We start from the raw sequence: 22,912 nt of genomic DNA, 5'->3' as shown, positions 1-22,912 counted from the left end.
TCCGCTGCCATGTCCAGGATTCGACGAGACATTGTTTGTTTCGAAAGGCAAACCCCTTCAATTGCCTGCACCTCCCTTGGAAACAAACATTCTGCAACTGCTACCATGCACGATTTTACGAGTGGTCCCCCGAAAACGGCTTGCTACTCGTCGCAATGATGTGAGCGACCCTGTAGCTTGCTCGAACTGTACATTCAGTAGTGTTTTCTCCGCTCTCATTCACCTGAAAATTATAAACGCATTACAGAACACCAACTATGTTGCATGTTTTGATACCCTCTGTATTATCTGCGTACAACGCCTTCCACCTGAACGTAGTGCGCTGCGTGAAGATGTGTATAATGTCGTTGTATATTGTACCTCTTTGCAGAATTAAATACTTTATGACATACAAGACACTGCGAACGACCATCCCTCTCAATGAATAGAAAGCTATCCTCCAATAGAGGTACAAGCTGTCACTCAACACGGATTATTGCGTCAGTTGGCGGCTGCATGCGTCCAGGGGGCAGTGAGTTCGCTTTCCCCCTCCACGCGGGCTCCGAGCTGCCGCAGTGACCGCTCTGGAGCGCTCCAGCTCCCTGAAGCTCGGTTGGAACAGCCTGCTGTATGTGATGCAGCTCTGTACTGTGTTCCGGGAAGAACTGTTGTCGTTACGTGCATACCGTCCGTTTCCAGACACATGCTCATAGGACCTTTTTTCCTTAGTTTCCAGTCAGGAATCAGTCCCCTGTACTTGTGTGGTGTCTGTTATTTCAGACATGATCAACGCTGGGGCTGCCAGTGATCTCTTCAGTGCGGTCGCACATCAAGCTCGAACTCTTGGGAATCGGTGAAAGGCCGCGAGCAGTGAAGATAGTGGGCAAGGGGCAGTAGTAGTGTGTGGACGAGCTGGCAGTTAGGGTGTGGCGGGGAGGCGCGGTAGGGTAGTCTCTGCATTGCGGTGAGCGCCGTGTCCGGATGGCGCAGTGGTGAGCGCGTTAGCCTAGTAAGCAGGGGGTCGGCGTTCGAGGCCCAGTCTCGCACAAATTTTCAACTGTCCCCATGGAATCAAATCAGTGCCCACTAGCAGACAATGTGTGTAATTCCTTCATCTCTTAATGATGTGAACGTAGCCCTTCCAACTCCTCGTTTGCCAGACAGCGCCGAAGTCTCGAGGTTCACTGATGACAATCATGATTTCATCACCTGGGTTGATCTCTCTCGCTGCGCCAGAAGTACATAGCTGTGGATTCGGATACCCCTGACACGCTGAAGTTCTTGCCTGCAGACTCACTTCGTGTTCCAGGGTAGTGCTTGGCAGCCTCCAGAGGAGAGCCTGCCACTTCTATTGTAGGGGAGGGGGAGGACATTAGTGTTTAACGTCTCGTCGACAACCGAGGTCAGTAGAGACGGAGCACAAGCTAGGATTAGGGAAGGATGTGGAAGGACATCGACCGTGCCCTTTGAAAGGAATCATCCCATCATTTGCGTGAAGTAATGTAGGGAAATCACGGAAAACCCAAATCAGGATGACCGGACACGGCTTTGAACCGTCGTCCTCCCGAAGGCGAGTCCAGTGTGTTAAAAAAATGGTTCAAATGGCTCTGAGCACTATGGGACTTAACATCTATGGTCATCAGTCCCCTAGAACTTAGAACTACTTAAACCTAACTAACCTAAGGACATCACACAACACCCAGCCATCACGAGGCAGAGAAAATCCCTGACCCCGCCGGGAATCGAACCCGGGAACCCGGGCGTGGGAAGCGAGAACGCTACCGCACGACCACGAGATGCGGGCTCCAGCGTGTTAACAAATGCGCTACCTCGCTCTGTCTGCCACTCAATATAGGTGGGTAGATGACATTATAAAAAGTGCAGGAGCAACATGGATATTACAGGAGGTGTCCATCTGACGCCGGATGTTGTGTCTGCCCGTGAGGGAGTGTGCGCGCGTATGTGTGTGTGTGTGTGTGTGTGTGTGTGTGTGTGTGTGTGTCTAGATGTTCCCACTCTGGTCGTGGCAGGCACGCCTCTGATTGGAAACCTGTTGGGCGTGTCCTCTTCCTTAACGAGCGAATTCCCCGCAGCTACAATTATTGCCTCCAGCTCGCCGATTAGATAGCGTTCGGCACCATTTCCTACACGTGACGGTCGCGCTTTAAAACGAGCCTCACACATTGTACACCTTTAGTGTCCTGGGCGTTGTCAACGCAACATCGCAGGTAAAGGAACGAGTCGCCATATTTTACTCCTAAGTGTGCACTTTCAGCACCTTCAAGTGTCTGGCGGAGAGTGCCTCACGCCCTGTGGTCCTTCTTTGTTCTAATCACGAGTAGCGCGTGAGAGGATCGATTGTCGATAAAGCTCCGCATGCCAACTAGTTTCTCTGATTTTCCCCCCTTGTTATATATGGAAAGAAGTAATATGAAAACTGACTCTTGTTGGAACATCTCCCGAAATTTCTACAGAAAATGATTTTTCCATTACGGGTGACCACAGACGTGTAGAACATTTTGAAAGAAATTTCTACTATTTGATTGTAAATTGCTGTTCATTTATTTCACACTTTCATGATTTCGGCCTTGTAGCCATTCTAAAGTGCAAGCTGAACGACAACAAAATGCCCGGCATGCCTAATACATCAGTTGATGTATGACTGACGTTGACTTCAGTTTATGTATAAAAGAAATGAACGCAGTTTACAGTAACGTACTGGCTGTCAAATGCGCACTACAGTGTGTTAACATTTATTCCCTGTGCAGAATTTCACCATTAATATGTCTATTTTGATATGTACTCACGTCTAGTAGTACTACCGGATATGTGTCATCTCGACCTTCAACTGACTCCCCGTCACAGACAATAAGAGCCACCCCGATATCTGGACAGGTACAGCACAAAAGCGTACAGGCCGAACTCGTCTGTTGACTGACATGTGTAATAGGCAGGTATCTATCCAAGGCATCACACAGGAATTCCAAACTGCATCAGTATCCAGTGCAAGTACTATGACATTTAGGCGGGAGGTGAGAAAACTTGGATTTCATGGTCGAGCGGCTGCTCATAAGCCACACATCACTCCAGTAAATGCCAAACGACGCCTCGCCTGGTGTAAGGAGCGTAAACAATGGACGATTGAACAGTGGAAAAACGTTGCGTGGAGTGACGAATCACGGTACACAATGTGGCGATCCGATGGTACGGTGCGGGTATAGCGAATGCCCAGTGAACGTCATCTGCCAGCGTGTGTAGTGCCAACAGTAAAATTCGGAGGTGGTGGTGTTATGGTGTGGTCGTGTTTTCCATGTAGGGGGCTTGCACCCCTTGTTGCTTTGCGTGGCACTATCACAGCACAGGCCTAGATTGATGTTTAAGCACCTTCTTACTTCCCACTGTTGAGGAGCAATGCGGGGATGGCGGTTGCATCTTTCAATACGATCGAGCACTGTTCATAATGGACGGCCTGTGGCAGAGTGATTACACGACAATAACATCCCTGTAATGGACCGGCCTGCACAGAATCTGTCCTGAATCCTATAGAACAGCTTTGGGATGGTTTGGAACGCCGAATTCGTGTCACGCCTCATCGACCCACATCGATACCTCTCCTCAGTGCAGCACTCCGTGAAGAATGGGCTGCCATTCCCCAAGAAATCCTTCCAACATCTGACTGAACGTATGCCTGCGAGAGTGGAAGCTGTCATCAAGGCTAAGGGTGGGCCAAGACCATACTGAATTCCATCGTTATCGATGGAGTGCGCCACGAAGTCATTTTCAGCCAGGTGTCCAGACACATAGTGCATTGCTAGAAGAGAGTCACAAATGTCAGTACTCTTAACACGGAGCGTAGGAAGAGCACTGCTAGTTCCACATCGTCTACGTTCACGCTTGACGAGTGGGCACCACCACAAACACAGGCAACCCACAACTACAGTGTCACCCGTCCGACCAGCTCTGGACTGCGCTTCCAACTCTAAGCACCAACAACCAACCTCCTTGCCTCTCTCTGATAAACAACCAGCTCCACCAGTGACATCACAAGTCCAGGAGGCGGAAGTACTGCCAGCCACTACATATAGTGCCAACCCTCGCACACCACGTATCTGTGAGCATTCAGACTGCCTTCAAGTTTTACCAAATCAATGCTCATATCATATTAGGTAACTCCCTATATCATATTTAAAGAATCTGGAGGGATATAGCGCCTGAGAATAACATCAGTATTTCCAAATTTCATTGTATTCTCCGGACCACTTACCTTCTCCAAACTCACGACGTCAGGGGATTGTACCAGAATATTCTTTCCCATAATAAAACTGATACAGTCATCTGGTACCACCATGCCAATAATTCTCATCTCTTTTTCGTTACACCTCATTTCCATCAATATTCGTTTCTTTATTCCAATGGCATCTACGACCTCAAATTCCTGCACTGGTAACCCTGGTACGCTCCTCTACCTATTTTTTTTTATTGCCACGAAACGCGAGCCCATTCGTTTCATATCGATATTGCTGGAAATAGTATCTACCGTAAAATATCTACGAGTAACTATCCACAATGGTCTAAGTGGAATGACCACACAAAACAAATAGTAGGAAAAGCAGACGTCAGACTGAGAGTCACAAGAATAAAACATTTTTTTTTTTTTTTTGAGTCCTCAGTATTCTGACTGGTCTGACGCGGTCCGCCACGAATTCCTCTCTTGTGCCAACATCCTCAACCCAGAGTATCACTTGCAACCTACATCCTCAAATATCTGCTGTATATTTGAGGATGCTAAGAGAGCTGCATGGTCACCGATGGTATCTGTTGTTTCGGACATGTCCGAAAGAACAGATACCATCTTCACATATAGTTGTCGAAGTTGTGGTTCGGATGCGCAGGAACTGTTGCAACATCGTGGTGGTATGGATGAAACGCCACTCTGGGATACCAGAAAATGAAATTGGTTGTTCGGACCCGCAAGAGGAATGGTCGCAGATATCTAAAATCAAAGGCAGTCACTGGGTACTATTTCATCCCACAGTTCCAAAAGTACCATGGTATAGTAAAATATAACGAGTAGCTTCTCGACCGTTATAGCACCGCTGAAATTTGATCATTAGAAGTTCAACAAACACCTCTATAGGATAAGCCTAAGCGCCACGCTCCTTTGTGTTTGCGGAGAGGAAGAAGATCCAAACCATACGTTTCTACAACGCCCTCGAAACACGTATCACATAAACGGCTATGCAACTAATCTTCGGACTCGAGTAGCTTCAAACCTTTTTAGCATCCAACGATACTGCGATGTGTAAGCTACTGAAAGAGGTCATCAGGTGTGACAACACTAAAATGTAGCTTCCCGCACTGCTACTGGTACTTAGAATGCCAGAAGAATAACAAAGGTAAATTAACTTGAGAGGCACCCACATGCCTTGCTCATACTGTGGAATCAAGCAGTCAGGCCCGCAAGATGAGTGGTCTGCCAAGCGAGTGGATTCATTCTTATCTGTCGAGTAACATGAACTCTAGTACTCACAATAAAGTTACAAATTATCCTCCTGTATGAATAATGCGCAACTGAAACGCTCATCTGACTATCAGTAATTTACAGAACTCTGACTGTTCACTACGCACTGGCAATACCACATTTTCTTTTTGTTATTTAACGGCTTTTATCAACACGTGGCCATCGCACTGAATATGAGTGGCGCACACATTATAAATTCTGGATATCATGACAACATACAATTCGAAGGAAAAGGCCACCAATCTTTTTCTTTTCACTATCTTATTTATTCCGATAAATTCTATAACCTAAACACACAAATTCTATAACCTACAACAATGACACATGAGAAATTCCGCCCAGTGGGCATGGCTTTACATTGGTGATTCTCTATCTTATGGTCTCGTAATTATTCAACGCTACAGTGCACTTTCTGGATAGGATGGTGGATCTTTTTGCTATATCTCACACTTCGACTCTCACAACCATCATCACGAAACTTTCCTCCAGTCCGAGCGGTACAAAAGGAACACGCATAACCCACTACCTCTGCAACTACCTAGCTACTCTCCCATGCAAACCACACATACCCAAATTACATGACATACACCACACTGCAACATGGAATACAACACAATAAATAGTCACAACATTATCACTTTCAGCTTTCCCACTTCAATTAGCATTCATCCCAGTTTCACACTACACTGCCCCACTTCGTAATTCTTCTTTCCTACTATGAACTCTGGAGATATATGCACGTCTTCCTGTGCAATGCAAGCCAAGTGGCGTTGCTGGATAGACGGCTGACTCACCTTGCTTCTCTCTCAGAGTATTATAGTTTGAATCAAGCGTCACACGGAAACATAACATGCAAAGTAATATTAAGAGCATATTCATCACACACGCGAGTCCTCAACTGATACCATGGACAAGTAGTTCTCTTTATCCTTTGTCTCATACACAGATTGAGACTCACACAGTACTCACCACGTGGAAGTACTCGTCTCTAATTTCAAGTCCTGCACACGCCATTCCTTAAATATTTCAACTTATAGTACACACGCTAGTAATTCAGCTTAACTTAAGCACACGGAAGTATTTTCAACTTATTGCTACACGTGGTTTCATTGTGACCGTTGGTCACTTCCGAAGATTACTACGATCCCATTAATATTACCTGCCTGACATTTAATTCTCCCCACAAAAGTTCCTGAAATAGAGGAATTATTATTTCAAACTACTCTTAAATATTCCACATGCATACCATGTCTCCACTCTTTTGTCTTTACGGAGCACACCTAAGACAGGTCTTAACAGCACAAGATCCAGCGGCAGAATGCTGAAACATGGCCGTTCTTCAGGTCATCTCGCACCTCTGTCGAGGTGGAGGAACACCATGCTACTGTATTGGTCAGCCACATTTCAGGCGCTCAAAGCTCCGGTAAGTTTCATCTCTTTGGTCCCACCAAAGGTGGCCAAAGGATCGTCTCAAAGATGATCATATATTCACATTCACTATCTGCGGTTAGCAGACGACCATACATTCATTCATTTCACAGATCTCACCAAACTGGATTCAGGGATTTATTTTGTGGGAGTGCACATGTGATCAATTAAATAAATAAATTGTCATTCTTTCCCACACTGGTATCCGGCTTCGCTGTATTAATTGAAATTGAGTTATTTTTACAAAAAAAAAGTTGTTCTGACAAGAATAATGAAGTATGTTGTACCTATATTCAATTTTGGGTGGTACTGTACCCTTTCAAACTGCCCATATCCCCACATGCTAACGCTCAGCCTCTAAATTTATGTCAAGATGTACCTCCCATGTACACGTTTCTGATACTGGTGTATTTATACCTGTGCCTCCAATACATGACTCTGGTTTTGTAAACTATTCGCCTGTTCTGTTTAGACGATACTTATGGACTTGCCCAAATATTCATTTCTCTATCCACAGCTTTTGAAACAATTCTCACAGGACATACGAACATTTAATTGTTAATTTAGAAATACAGGGTGTTTCCGTAAGGGCATGCAGGACATAGAGAATGCTCCACTGAACAATTTGAGGTAGAGAACCAGTAGTCGGAGGAACCAACTTAAGGAGATATGGAAGTAAACTTGTCTACCGCTTTTTCTAGGCTTACTGTTTTCCAGCTTATGTACATCAAACATGCGTCAAAGTTTACACATACTTTTTTTTACGTGTACATTCTTTATTTCCCGCAAGGAAACAAGGGGGACGAGCATGAGTACTGGGAAATCATGATGCAGATTTTGTTCTACCCAGCCATCTGAATGACCACCTGTACTTGAACTTCGTGCAAAGAGTTCTACCTGAGTTGTTGGAGAACGTACTCTTGGCTGTTCGTGAGAGGATGTGGAAACAACAGGATGGTGCGCCGCGTCACTTCATTTTGGATGTGCGCAACCATCTCAGTGCTGTATTTCCAGGTCGCTGGAGTGCAAGCTGAGGTCCCCTACCATGGCCTGAGAGGTCACCTGAATTCCCTGAACTATTTTTTATGTCGATATCTAAAGCCAAATGCGTATGAGACCCCAGTGGATACGGCAATGGAATTATTTGCCATAATTGTAGCTGCCCATGATATGATTCGATATACAGCAGGGATATTTCCCATGGTGCGTCAGATCTCGTTCGTCGATATCATGCTTGCATTGAGGTTGATGGCCGTCAGTTTCAGCACAGTTGGTAAGGTACAGAACAAGTGGCACGTTCAATGTGTCAAAATGGTTCTGAGTACTATGAGACTTAACATCTGTGGTCATCAGTCCCCTAGAACTTAGAACTACTTAAATCTAACTAACCTAAGGACATCACACACATCCACGCCCGAGGCAGGATTCGAACCTGCGACCGTAGCAGTCGCGCGGTTCCGGACTGAGCGCCTGAACCGCTAGACCACCGCGGCCGGCTTCAATGTGTCAGTGATGGTATTTTTATCTAATTGTAACTAATGTAAATAAAAATTGTACACAGTAACGTGATTTTATTCCTATTATCTTCTTAAGCTGGCTTCTCCGACCCCAGGTTCGCTGCCTCAAATTGTTCAATGTAACATAGAATGTTCCGTCAAATTTTTGTACGCTTTTATGGAAACAGCTTGTGTAGACGTTAATGTGAACTGAACTGGGGATATCCCAAATGTGTACAAATGGTGATTTACCAGTGACGCTTCCTCTTTGCATGTAAAGAAAGTGCTGGAAAAACTCTTACGTTATTTGATTTTCACACAGCTGAGCAAAACAGAACGTACTCAGACAGTTCTCTCTTTATTTATTCTGATCATCACTAAACTGACACACAATATTTATAGCGCAACGCAATCTGACTTTCAATAATCCTTACAAAAGAACGGCCCTGACTAACGATAACCTATACCTTTCATGAATCACTTACCTCACAAAAATCTTCATTACTCGAACTACTGCAATACAGCGAGCGCCAAAACTGCCAGCTAAATAAAAGATTCTAACTACGGAAGGCACTAACTACTGATAGGCATAGTTAGCAAATGAAAGATTTTGATAGAGAACAAACAATGTATTTACCTTAATAGTGTTCAAAAGTCATAATGTATACAGGGTGTTACAAAAAGGTAAGGCCAAAATTTCAGGAAACATTCCTCACACACAAATAAGGAAAAGATGTTATGTGGACATGTGTCCGGAAACGCTTAATTTCCATGTTAGAGCCCATTTTGGTTTCGTGCACCTACGCTCAATGGAGCACGTTATCATGATTTCACGGGATAGTCTACCTGTGCTGCTAGAACATGTGCCTTTACAAGTACGACACAACATGTGGTTCATGCGCGATGGAGCTCCTGCACATTTCAGTCGAAGTGTTCGTACGCTTCTCAACAACAGTTTCGGTGACCGATGGATTGGTAGAGGCGGACGAATTCCGTGGCCTCCACGCTCTCCTGACCTCAACCCTCTTGACTTTCATTTATGGGGGCATTTGAAAGCTCTTGTCTACGCAACCCCGGTACCAAATGTAGAGACTCTTCGTGCTCGTATTGTGGACGGCTGTGATACAATACGCCATTCTCCAGGGCTGTATCAGCGCATCGGGAATTCCATGCGACGGAGGGTGGATGCACGTATCCTCGCTGACGGAGGACATTTTGAACATTTCCTGTAACAAAGTGTTTGAAGTCACGCTGGTACGTTCTGTTGCTGTGTGTTTCCATTCATGATTAATGTGATTTGAAGAGAAGTAATAAAATGAGCTCTACATGGAAAGTAAGCGTTTCCGGACACATGTCCACATAACATATTTTCTTTCTTTGTGTTTGAGGAATGTTTCTTGAAAGTTTGGCCGTACCTTTTTGTAACACCCTGTATATCAGTTCATGACATCCAGTCTAAAAATTTCCTTTTTCTGACGGACACACGTCCAGATCGTCCGCTCATAGTAACCTATCAAAACGTTGGCATCTCTCTCCCCACATCCGCCAGTCCTGCCGGCTCACCTCCAACTGCCCAACGCTACGCGCTGTTCACATCCAACTGCCCAGCACTACACAAACGAATATTCCAACAATGAGTCCAACCAGCCACAGACTGCACACAGCGCAGTCATCGATTTTCATACAGAGCACTACGTGGCGTTATGAACATAAAAACCTAAACAACCTACTTACATAGCAGAAAAAGGAAATTTGTAAGACTGGATGTCATGAACTGATACATATATATTATGACTTTTGAACACTATTAAGGTAAATACATTGTTTGTTCTCTATCAAAATCTTTCATTTGCTGACTATGCCTATCGGTAGTTGGTGCCTTCAGTAGGTTGAATCTTTTATTTATCTGGCAGTTTTGGCGCTCGCTGTATTGTGGTAGTCCGAGTAACGACGATTTTTGTGAGGTAAGTGATTCGTGAAAGGTATAGGTTATTGTTAGTCAGGGCCGTTCTTTTGTAGGGATTATTGAAAGTCAGATTGCGTTGCGCTATAAATATTGTGTGTCAGTTTAGTGATGATCAGACCAAGTAAAGAGAGATCTGTCTGAGTACGTTCACTTTTGCTCAGCTGTGTGAAAATCAAATAACGTAAGAGTTTTTCCAGCACTGTCATTCTTTGCATACAATGGGGAAGTTTCACCGGTTCTTACTATGTTCCACAGAAGGATTTTTATAGTATACTACCAGTGTATCTCTTGTGTTCCATTTTAGTCTCGTTTTCGTATACTCTAGTTGTAAATCTTGTTTTATGTCAGATCAGTCCTCTGTTAATCCTGCGTTGCGTCGTATGAGGGTACGACTTCATAATGTCTACCATGGATTGACAAAACCACTTGTAATATAATACGAGGGCTATCCACAAAGTACATTACGTTTTGGTAGTAAAAATAAATAAAGTATTGGAATTTTTTTTATTATATACAGATGAAAGCCACACTTAAATACTACTTTTCTACATAGTTGCCATTTAAATTAAGGCACTTATCGTAGCGATGGACGAGCTTGGAAATTCCTTCGTCGTAAAATTCAGCCCCCTGCACCTTCAACCACGTGGTTACCTCTTCTCGAAGCTGTGCGTCGTCATCAAAACGCTGCATAGCCAACCACTTCTTCATTGCTGGGAATAAGTGGAAGTCGCTCGGTGCCAGGTCGGGACTGTACGGCGGATGAGGAAACAACTCCCACTTGAAAGATTCGAGAACTTCACGAGTGGCATTTGCCGTGTGGGCCCGGGCGTTGTCGTGAATCAGCAAGATCTTTGAGCCCAGCTTTCCCCTGCGCTTGTTTTGTATTGCTCTTCTGAGGTTGTGCAAAGTTTGGCAATACCTTTGAGAGTTTGTTGTAGTGCCTCTTTCCAGGAAATCCATAAAAATCACACCTTTTCTGTCCCAAAAGACAGTCGCCATCACCTTCCTTGCCGACATTGTCTGCATGCATTTCTTGGGTTTTTGGGGGGGGGGGGGGGGAATTTGTATGCCCCCACAGCATTGACTGCAATTTTGTCTCGCAGTTCACATGCTTAACCCATGTTTCGTCACCAGTAACGATGCGATCAAGTAATGAGTCGCCATCTTTCTCGTAAGCGTCCAAAAACGTTAACGCTGCAGCCATTCGCTGATTTTTGTGAATCTCTGTCAAGATTTTTGTTATCCATCTTGCACAAAACTTGTGGTAACCAAGCTTTTCGGTAATGATTGCGTGCAACAAACTTCGTGAAATTTGTGGAAAACTCATAGAGAGTTCCGTTATTGTGAAATTACGGTTTTCACGGACCGCGGCATCGACTTTTTCGACAAGTTCGGCAGTCACTATGCTGGGTCTTCCACTTCGCTCTTCGTCGTGAACGTTAGTTCGGCCATTTTTAAATTTTATGACCCATTGACGCACTCCACCTTCAGTGATTATGTTGTCCCCATACACTTCTCAAAGATGCCGATAGATTTCTATCGGTGTACTGTTTTTCGCAGTCAGAAGCCTTATTACAGAACGCACTTCACACTTCGCGGCATTTTCAATTAACGCTGACATTTCAAACTGTCACAGTAGCTCAACGGAGTACAGCACGAACGTCTCACTAGCACGGCAGGATGCCGACTGAGCGGCGGAATGCCATGACACCAAGATGGCCGCGCTAGCCCCGCCCCTAACGGACACAAACGAAAACGTAATGTACTTTGTGGATAGCCCTCGTATCTCCTGTGACTGTCTGCCCGGGCACGACCCGAAATCCAATTAAGAGAGAACCGGCTAGCTGAGCTACTTGCTCACCAACCAGCTACCCTAGCGACCAGCTGCTCACGGCGTGTTGTGTGTGTGTTCCCGCAGCATGTTGGCGACGTGTCTGGCGGTGTCGGCCGTGTACCTGCTGCTGCCTGCTGCCGTGGGGGACCGCTGCGGGCACAACGTGGTGCCGCTGTCCGTATTTGAGGGCAAACCCTGCCAGCTGCGCCTCACCAGGAGTGAGTAAGCCTACCGCACCAGCGCTGCACCTGTAGTGGTCGTAGTAAAGAAAGGAGGGAGGAGGAGGATATTGGTGATTAACGTCCCGTCGACAACGAGGTCATTAGAGACGGAGCACAAGTTCGGATTAGGGAAGGATGGGGAAGGAAATCGGCCCTGCCCTTTGAAAGGAACCATCCCGGCATTTGCCTGAAATGATCTAGGGAAATCACGGAAAATCTAAATCAGGATGGCCGGACGCGGGATTGGACCGTCGTCCTCCCGAATGCGAGTCCAGTGTCTAACCACTGCGCCGCCTCGCTCGGTCAGTAAGGAAAGGAGGACCCGTCAGACACTGTTGACTGCGAGACCTGGAGGACTTGTCTACAGGGTGTTATAAAAAGGTACGGCCAAACTTTCAGGAAACATTCATCACACAAAAGAAAGAAAATATGTTACGTGGACATGTGTCCCGAAACGCTTACTTTCCATGTTAGACCTCATTTTATTACTTGTCTTCAAATCGCAATAATCATGGAATGGAAACACACAGCAACAGAACGTACCAGCGTGACTTCAAACACTTTGTTACAGGAAATGTTCAAAATGTCCTCCGTTAGCGAGGATACATGCATCCACCCTCCGTCGCATGGAATCCCTGATGCGCTGATGCAGCCCTGGAGAATGGCGTATTGTATCACAGCCGTCCACAATACGAGCACGAAGAGTCTCTACATTTGGTACCGGGGTTGCGTAGACAAGAGCTTTCAAATGCCCCCATAAATGAAAGTCAAGAGGGTTGAGGCCAGGAGAGCCTGGAGGCCATGGAATTGGTCCGCCTCTACCAATCCATCGGTCACCGAATCTGTTGTTGAGAAGCGTACGAACACTTCGACTGAAGCATTCGGGAGGACGACGGTTCAATCCCGTCTCCAGCCATCCTGATTTAGGTTTTCCGTGATTTCCCTAAATCGTTTCAGGCAAATGCCGTGATGGTTCCTTTGAAAGGGCACTGCCGATTTCCTTCCCAATCCTTCCCTAACCCGAGCTTGCGCTCCGTCTCTAATGACCTCGTTGTCGACGGGACGTTAAATACTAACCACCACCACCACTTCGACTGAAATGCGCAGGAGCTCCATCGTGCATGAACCACATGTTGTGTCGTACTTGTAAAGGCACATGTTCTAGCAGCACAGGTAGAGTATCCCGTATGAAATCATGATAACGTGCTCCATTGAGCGTAGGTGGAACAACATGCGGCCCAATCAAGACATCACCAACAATGCCTGCCCAAACGTTCACAGAAAATCTGTGTTGATGACGTGATTGCACAATTGCGTGCGGGTTCTCGTCAGCCCACACATGTTGATTGTGAATATTTACAATTTGATCACGTTGGAATGAAGCCCCATCCTTAAACAGAACATTTGCACTGAAATGAGGATTGACACATTGTTGGATGAACCATTCGTAGAAGTGTACCCGTGGAGGCCAATCAGCTGCTTATAGTGCCTGCACACGCTGTACATGGTACGGAAACAACTGGGTCTCCCGTAGCACTCTCCATACAGTGACGTCGTCAACATTACCTTGAACAGCAGCAACTTCTCTGACGCTGACATTAGGGTTATCGTCAACTGCACGAAGAATTGCCTCGTCAATTGCAGGTGTCCTCGTCGTTCTAGGTCTTCCCCAGTCGCGAGTCATAGGCTAGAATGTTCCGTGCTCCCTAAGACGCCGATCAATTGCTTCGAACGTCTTCCTGTCGGGACACCTTCGTTCTGGAAATCTGTCTCGATACAAACGTACCGCGCCACGGCTATTGCCCCGTGCTAACCCATACATCAAATGGGCATCTGCCAACTCCGCATTTGTAAACATTGCACTGACTGCAAAACCACGTTCGTGATGAACACAAACCTGTTGATGCTACGTACTGATGTGCTTGATGCTAGTACTGTAGAGCAATGAGTCGCATGTCAACACAAGCACCGAAGTCAACATTACCTTCCTTCAATTGGGCCAACTGGCGGTGAATCGAGGAAGTACAGTACATACTGACGAAACTAAAATGAGCTCTAACATGGAAATTAAGCGTTTCCGGACACATGTCCACATAACATCTTTTCTTTATTTGTGTGTGAGGAATGTTTCCTGAAAGTTTGGCCGTACCTTTTTGTAACACCCTGTATACTCCGTTCATCATGAAAAAACCTCTCCGCCCCGATAGCTGAATGGTCAGTGTGACGGGTTGCCGTCCTCCGGGCCCGGGTTCGATTCCCGGCTGGGTCGGAGATTTTCTCCGCTCAGGGACTGGGTGTTGTGTTGTCTTCATCATCATTTCATCGCCATCCTGCGCGCAGGTCGCCCAATGTGGCGTCGAATGTAATGAGACCTGCACCACTGCGGCCGGACCTGCCCCGCAAGGGGCCTCCCGGCCAATGACGCCAAAAGCTCATTTCCATTTCCAGAACAATAAACCTCATGTAAGCATTACACTGTGTATTCTTCCCAGTTTGCTGCAACCTCATTGGATTTCGTTTCACGTCGAGCGGAAGCCAAGCTGTCTCGAGTACAGTTACGTCCGACAATGAGGGTATGTTTTATGCTTTACCGGCGCATTTAACCTTTAGATCACTAGCCAGCAACCTGATGCAACTAACCCACAGTGATGTGAACAGTTGTAGTAAAGGCGTAAAAAGAGACGAGTAGAGATCAATATAGTCTTTAATGTCATTTAATTTTTCAACAGAAGGAAATAATATAAGGTAAAACACAGGCGATCCACTTCTTAGTTGACCAGACGGAAAACATAAGACGCTCTCTACCTTAGATAACATAGTATTGTAATTAAAAACAAGAGTGATAAAAATTCCTGACTTTAAGAAGCATAATTTTTCTGTGTGAGTTATGGGTTCCATTTGAAGCCGCTGAAAGTATTACAGACAGTCGTCTGGTAATCTCTGTGATCAACCCGCTGGGCAGACCAGGTGATTAGGATTGTGGAAAGGGCCAAATAAGGTTGGGGTCAGTTTCACCTTAAAATTGTAATTCATTGTAATTTAATAACACATTTACAACCAAAGCGGCACATAGCCGAACTTTACGAGTCTCAAACTCCAAATCTTTCACGGCTGAAGGCCTCCAAACAAGAAATCTTAAAAATAAACCAGATAAAAATGCAGTTAAAATAGCAAATAAAATAATTAAAATATGTACATATATATGACAGCTAGATGGAAAGCCTCAAGGCAAAAGTAGATAGAACAAACATATGCAAGGTGCAATACAAACGGCTGACGGCCACAATTAAATTTCAAAATTTTAAAATATATTACAATAATCTTTTAAGGCGGAATCCGGCAATGTTTTCGCTTAAGCGGAAATTTTGAGAATAAGGCTTTAAGCGGCTGAAGGCCCACAGTTGATTTTCCAAAAATTCAAAAATACTTTAACCTTTAAATTTTCAATGGTCGAACACACGCAAAATGAAAAAGCAGCGCGACGACAATAACTAAATTTAAGAATAAGGTTTTAAGTGGCTGAAGGCTCACAATTGATTTACATAAACTGTTTTACATAAAACACAATAATTTTTTTTGAAACGTTGGCTGTAATAGATTACCAACAGACTATTAAACACCCATGAAAAGGACAGTACAGACAACTGCACTCAGACGCCTCCAGAGAGGGGGGGGGGGGGGAGGGGGCTGCCCGCGAAACATTAAAACGTTAACATTCATTTAGTTGAGAGAGGTAGTGGGCCCAAGTACACTTGATCCGTCGGTAACCCAACCAAAAGACAGTCACAGACCAACCGACCAAACGACTTGCTCGCCACCGATCGGTACATAAGAACTCAAAGACCAAACTTCTATGGACATAATTATCCACAATGAAATATGTATTAAGCTGTCAACACTACACACCATGTTGGACAGCGACAACAAGTGACGAAAGGACGCTGCTGGAAATTACGTTAGTGGCCACAGTAGGTAACCGGAACAATAACGGCCACGAGGCAGAAAATTTCTCTGGTACACTTGACTTTGAAATAAGATAATATAGTTAACTTCACTAAAAAGGAGCACTCACTGCCTGTGTGGTCAGGGCAGGTAACCAGAACACTAACAGCCACAAGACAGAAAGTTCCGCTCATGCACTTGAATTGTAGTGAACCAATATAGTTAACTCCACCGCACGGCGGCTCGATTTCACCATTGCAAACACTCGCTGTTGCCCACAGGAAAAACTTCCCAACAGCGAATCACCGAAACGAACGACACATGAACGGTTGTGGCTTGGGTACTTAACGCACCACTCAACTTTGACGTCCTGGGTCGGTGAGCCACAAATCTCGTAGCGATCGGAAGAGCTCCACGCACGGTCCGACACTGCGATGGGACCGCCAGCGGACCCAGCCGACTGCACCGCACAGAGATCCTCCCTGGTCCTCACTCCTGCAGACCCCCTAGCCGGAAACTATATGCACGAGATCAAAAATGGTACACGATGCAAATACCGATACACATCGCTGCTGTCACACGTAGATGGAGGGAGAACCACGGCATAACCGCAACAACGGCGGGAAACCAAACACAGATCGACAGCCAAGTTCAAGAAAACGCATAGTTGGGAGTGAGCACGGCTCGCTCTGAACTCCTTCTATATCGAACCTCGAGGAACACATTTACTTCTATGCTGATAACTAGGCGATCAGCAACAGAGTCCCAAGTCACCAAAAAATCCGCGTTTCCTCCTCCTCCTCTTTTGTGACGGGCTGTTCCACATTTCGCCATCGTTCGGCAGTGACGTGTCAGAAAGCTTCGAGCATTAGTTTGGTAGCTTAAATGTCTTGTTATTTCTCGTGAAAAATCCCTGAACTTGGCTCCATATCAGTTCTATTGGGTTCAGATTGCAGGGTGACAAGTGTAAAAATGCGGCATTTGTATAGCGTGTTCGTGAAAATTATAGTTTTCCTTGTTTCTATGAAGCTTATCCCTCTGCCTTGTGTGAGACTACATCTGTCCCACAAAACAATGGGCATATTCGAACAGAATACCATATTTCTGATTTTTCTCCAAAAAATTTAACTATGTAATATTTTCTCAACTTCAACAATCTTTAACAATCTTTTATAAAATTTCGATGATTGGGAATGCTCGAAGCTTTCTGACACGTCACTGCCGAACGATGGCGACATGTGGAACAGCCCGTCACAAAAGAGGAGGAGGAGGAAACGCGGATTTTTTGGTGACTTGGGACTCTGTTGCTGATCGCCTAGTTATCAGCATAGAAGTAAATGTGTTCCTCGAGGTCCGATATAGAAGGAGTTGAGAGCGAGCCGTGCTCATTCCCAATGAATGTATTAGCAATGAAAAGCGGAATTTTGCGTGCGTTATGTAATTAGAAACTAGAAGACGAGCATTTCGCTTGAAAATGATGGTTAAGTAAGAGTTAATTACCATATATTTGATAAATTTCATAATTAAATGTTTTAGGTGTTCAAACCGAAAAAGACACTAATGAGCTTTTTTCTTTTCCTTTTTTGTTTTTTGTTTTTTATTAGTTATTATTTTTCCTTTTTTAAGAGAACCAGTGCACTTTTTACTTGTCTTTTCTTTTTGCTTTTTGTTTTTTATTCTTTCTTTCTTTTCACGGTGATAGGACGAGAACCAGAGCATTTCTTTCTTTTTTGTTCTTTTTTTTCAAATTCGTCCCGAATTTTAACCTCATTCCGTTACCTAGTGCTCTTTTAAGAGAAAACTAATTCCATTTCCTCTTCTAGATCAACTAAAAACCCAAGAATGAGATCAATCTGCGAATCATCGAATCTCGAGTGCCAGACTGAAAGATCAGGTGAAAGAATGGGCTCACCACGAGAAAAAATTAAGTGTGAAGTAGTATCGCATACATATCACGTAATGTTGCTGACAAGAAACTTGCAAAGAGTTCACGATGTTTGTCCTTGTTTTTCGTCTTCAAAAATTGTTCCCAGATGCAAGTCAAATAAACAAGTCCATCATGAATTTGCCGATCGATGAGGGCGTAGACGGTATGGCCTATTAACCACACAGCAGTATTGTGCTTTGCACGCGGAATATATTTAAAATCAAGTACAACGACACTGTCAGTGGGCCAGTGTAGTTCGCGTGATGAGAGCCTTCACTAACTGGCAAGTCCTCCCTCCAAACGTCTGAAACACCGCGACACTGGAGGCGGTGTTCCCTGGTATCAGGCACGCCACACCTGCCACAGTTGGGGGAGGCAAGGAGTTGGATGTCGGCTAAACGCTGGTTGGTGGGCAGTGTATTACTGTATTACGTGCAGAGAACATAACTTCCGTTGAGGATGTATTCTTTTATTGAATCGCCACCCACCAGCTCACACGATTTTCAACCTATAACGTTACCGAGTTTGGAACGCATACAATTAATATGCCGTGCCTTTTTTTATTACATAATGTTTCTCAAGACACGTCAAAGCAGATTTCTGTCTATAATCTTGTGGATAACATCAACACTTCTTTCTCGCCATTAACGGTGTTCCACGCACGTGTTTCACCATGAGTCAGGAGGGAGTGTCATCCATTTTCACGGTACTTATCAACAGTGAGACAATCAGAGCATAAGTAACGTTTACAGAGACTGTGACTGTACACGATTTTTGAAATGAAAATTACGTGGCTGATAATACCCAGAATGTCTTAAAGTTTCATCTAGAGTGACATAGTGGGCCTACTATGGTATATAATACATAACTAGGACCTACCTCTAAGAGCGGAACAACACGAGTGAACGAGAGTTGCGGCTGCTGACCAATCATTCCGTTTGTGTTTGTTTGCATCAGGTTTATTTTTATGATGAACCAAGTATGGTTTTATGTGGACACTACATCGTGGTAGTTTCAAGTGGGGAGTGTTTTGAACTATGGTTGCGTAAGCTAATGGTAGAGGTCGTGCCTAAACTAGCACTGCCAACTGCAGCAAACAATTGCGCTGTAGCCACTACCAAATGCTTTGTGTACTACAATTTGCTTTGTGCTGTGAATGGCTTCTTTTTTTTTCTTATTTTGAAATGAGTCAAAAGATTAATCCTGGTGCATAAAGGTACTCTAATGCCACTCTCACAAAAAAAAAAAAAAAAAAAAATGGAATCAGGTTCCGTTATGATTGTTATGTCAGTTTTTCTTTCGTTTCCCCCATCTGTTCTGTTTCCTCGAACATGTGCACGTCCTCTACACCTCCCGCCGACTTGATCCCCCTCATCCCATGGTTGCTCCTCTCCTCTCCAACCCGCACCCTCTGCCGCGCCTATACTGTTGTGTCCCCCCTACCCTAAATCTCTACACCCTTCATCTCCTTTCCCAAGGTGACTTCGCCGGCCGCGGTGGTCTAGCGGTTCTAGGCCCTCAGTCCGGATCCGCGCGACTGCTACGGTCGCAGGTTCGAATCCTGCCTCGGGCATGGATGTGTGTGATGTCCTTAGGTTAGTTAGGTTTAAGTAGTTCTAAGTTCTAGGGGACTGATGACCACAGGTGTTAAGTCCCATAGTGCTCAGAGCCATTTGAACCATTTTGAACCAAGGTGACTTCCGTCAACTCCCCCTCCCAGATGATGCCCTCTCTCCCTCTATTTATCCCTCCTATCAACTATGATCCTCACCTCCCCCTCGCCCCCTCCCATACATCCTGTTTTTTCTCCACCTACCCACTCATTGCCCCCATTCTTTCCCCCTGAATCCTTTTATTTCCCCTCCACTGTCTTCCCCACTCCTTTCTCACGGCCGTCCTGCCCCCCCCCTTTTTCTGTGCCCTCTTCCTCCATCGGCTGCCCCCTTCCCCCCCACCCTCCTTTCATCTGTCCGGGTCCTCCCGCCGCCCCCCCCCCATACCCATATGCCTTCGTACTCTAGTGCTCTGTTAAACGAGACTGTCGTCATGTTTTTTAATTGTGCCTGTCTGTTTCCTAAGATTTATTAATCAGCATTACCGACCTCTTTGTTTTTTATTTTTTCTTCACAACTTTTTCGCCATGTACCTGCTTTAAACAGTCACCGTTTTATCGCCTCTGTTTATTGTTATGTCTCCTCATTATGTTTTTTTAACTTTATCTATAGGCTGAAGAGCGACATATTACGCTGCTCGGACCCCGCCCCCCCCCCTTCTCTGGAGGATGGGGGAAATCGAAATACAATAAAGAAAAAAAAATTTGCTTTCGTGAAAGCACAGGTCGCAGAAGTAAGGTGGCAGCCCTTCGACAGGGAGGCGGGTCTTACTTCCCTGCACCGCCCCTCACCCCTCGGACGTTCTTAGTCCTCGCTTGTTTACGGTCGCGGCCGACTGCCACGATATGCCGTCCGCATAATAACGTCATAGAAACGCATTTCTTGCGGCACGTTCGGTCAGAGCTTGCCGGCTGTGTTTCATTTCTTATGTATATCTGAACGCCACAGGGAGAAAAAAAGGAGATGTTCAGTTTTTGGCTGGAACTGAGTTGTTGGCATCATTCGTTTGAAGAACAACGAATAGTTGGTAACGGTAAGTAGTTTCTACTGATACGTTGAAAAGAACTAATAAGCAGGTCAAAAATGAATATTTTGCTTCTAGATGTTCTACCGAGGCCGGCCGCGGTGGTCTCGCGGTTCTAGGCGCTCAGTCCGGAACTGCGCGACTGCTACGGTCGCAGGTTCGAATCCTGCCTCGGGTATGGATGTGTGTGGTGTCCTTAGGTTAGTTAGGTTTGAGTAGTTCTAAGTTATAGGGGACTGATGACCATAGATGTTAAGTCCCATAGTGCTCAGAGCCATTTTTTTGTTCTACCGAGTTGTTTCCGTTTTCTGCACAGTGTTACAGTTGGAGTCCTCACAGTGAGTACACATAACATCATATCTGACAACCGATGGCTAGATCGGTCGTAAAAATATTGTGCAGAAAATGGAAGGGACAAATTGGCAGAAGACCCAGAAGCGTACCATCACATCGAGAAAATCTGAGAGAGCACCTCCATAAATCATTCGCAGTTCGGCACACAATTGAGCCGTGCATGGTTCGTGTTCATCCCATTAATTTTGTGTCATCTTCTATTACGGTAGTGACGCCTCGTTTTCTTATTCCATTTACTGGCGTCACTAACTTTCTGCCTTACTCGCCCCTGAGTGGCAGCAGCAGCGCGTACCGATAAGCGCACTGTCGTACCATCTCTGGAGCAACCGATAGTATTTCCGGGTCGCCGTGTGTCGGGTAGGGAGTGAGTGGGAGACACACCAGCAGTGCAGTCGCGACGAAGCAGCAGTCGCGGACGGACCAACAGTCCAGTCGGTCGGTTGGCGTGGAGCAGCAAGCAAGACCCCGTCGCGCAGAGTCGGGCTGGAGCCGCTGGCGGCGTGCACGCGCGGTTGGAGTGTGAGGTGCTGCTTGCGAGTGCTACGAAGTTCTTCGCCCACCGATCTTGGACATGAAAGTTGTCCTCACTTAACTTACTACCGAGCCTCAACTGCTTACATTTATTCGTTTGATGCTGGCTGTCGCTTTTGGGACATTCCCGCGAGCAACAATGTGTGTGTATTTAAGTCGGCTAAGATTCCAGCCGTCTTCCTGTGAAATTTAACTTAATTTATTCCCTGCTATGGAAGATCACCAGCAGTATCTTCTGCCTTGTGGCCGTTGACGTTCCGGTTACCTGCCTTGGTCGTTGACGTAATTTTAAGCAGTGAATTTTCCTCATCGTGCTGTTGCTGTCCAGTGCGGCGTGTAGTCCGAAAGCTGAGCTGTTGTTGGTCGTTGTGGGCGCCAGTATTGTGTGTGTGTCGTGTATTGAAATCTTGTGGTAGTTTTGCTGGTTGTGTCCAGCGGAACTGATTTGGTTGATTGGTCGGTTGGCTGTCTGTCAGTTGGCTTCCCTCCAGATTAAGAAGTCGTTGGACAGGCTGCGTGTCTCACCAAGGCCAACCCTTGTAAACTTCTGAGGGCCGTTCTGAGGGCCGTTCCTTGTGTGTTATGTAGTAATTTCCCTGTTTGGATTTTAGTTATTTGGTTGATGTGTGGCTTTCAGCCGAGTATCAATATCTCTTAAATTAATGTGCTTGTCTCGCCCTTAAGACATGAGATTGTTAGTCTTTATTTTATATGAAATGTTTTACGATACAGCCTTCTGCCCTTTAAAATTGAAGCTCTTATTTCTAGGGCTTAAGCCGTTAAATTATTTGTTGGTGAGCGGCATTCAGCCAAGTTTTAATATCTCTAAAATTAATCTTCTCCTCTTGCCTTTAAGGCATTAGATTGTTATGCTTTTGAATAGGGCCTTTAGCCCAATTTGCATGAAATGTTTTAAGATAAAGCCTTCTGCCTTTTAATTGGAACTCCTCTTATTGCTTAATATGACCTCCAGCCTAGTTGCATTAAAATTAAATTGCTAAAGCTTTCAGCCGATTAGATTGAAGATTTAGAAAATCTCCAGAAGAACCTTGTATTCCAATTTTGCTTAAGCCTTG

The 22,912-nt window shown here is 45.3% G+C and overlaps 1 protein-coding gene across 1 annotated transcript in view; it reads left to right on the top strand.

Moving 5' to 3' along the window:
- Nucleotides 1–2,168: 2,168 nt before the first annotated feature.
- The window catches only part of LOC126106753 (peroxidase-like), a 143,959-nt gene continuing 123,215 nt past the window's right edge, over nucleotides 2,169–22,912 (top strand). The window contains exons 1-2 of the mRNA XM_049913125.1: nucleotides 2,169–2,207; nucleotides 12,309–12,442. Of these exons, the coding sequence (XP_049769082.1) occupies nucleotides 12,310–12,442 (133 nt within the window). The 5' untranslated portion in view covers nucleotides 2,169–2,207; nucleotide 12,309. The remainder of the gene's footprint in view (nucleotides 2,208–12,308; nucleotides 12,443–22,912) is intronic.

This window comes from Schistocerca cancellata, chromosome 10 (genome assembly GCF_023864275.1).
Source record: "Schistocerca cancellata isolate TAMUIC-IGC-003103 chromosome 10, iqSchCanc2.1, whole genome shotgun sequence".
NCBI lineage: Eukaryota > Metazoa > Arthropoda > Insecta > Orthoptera > Acrididae > Schistocerca > Schistocerca cancellata.
This window is presented reverse-complemented; position numbering and strand designations above follow the sequence as displayed.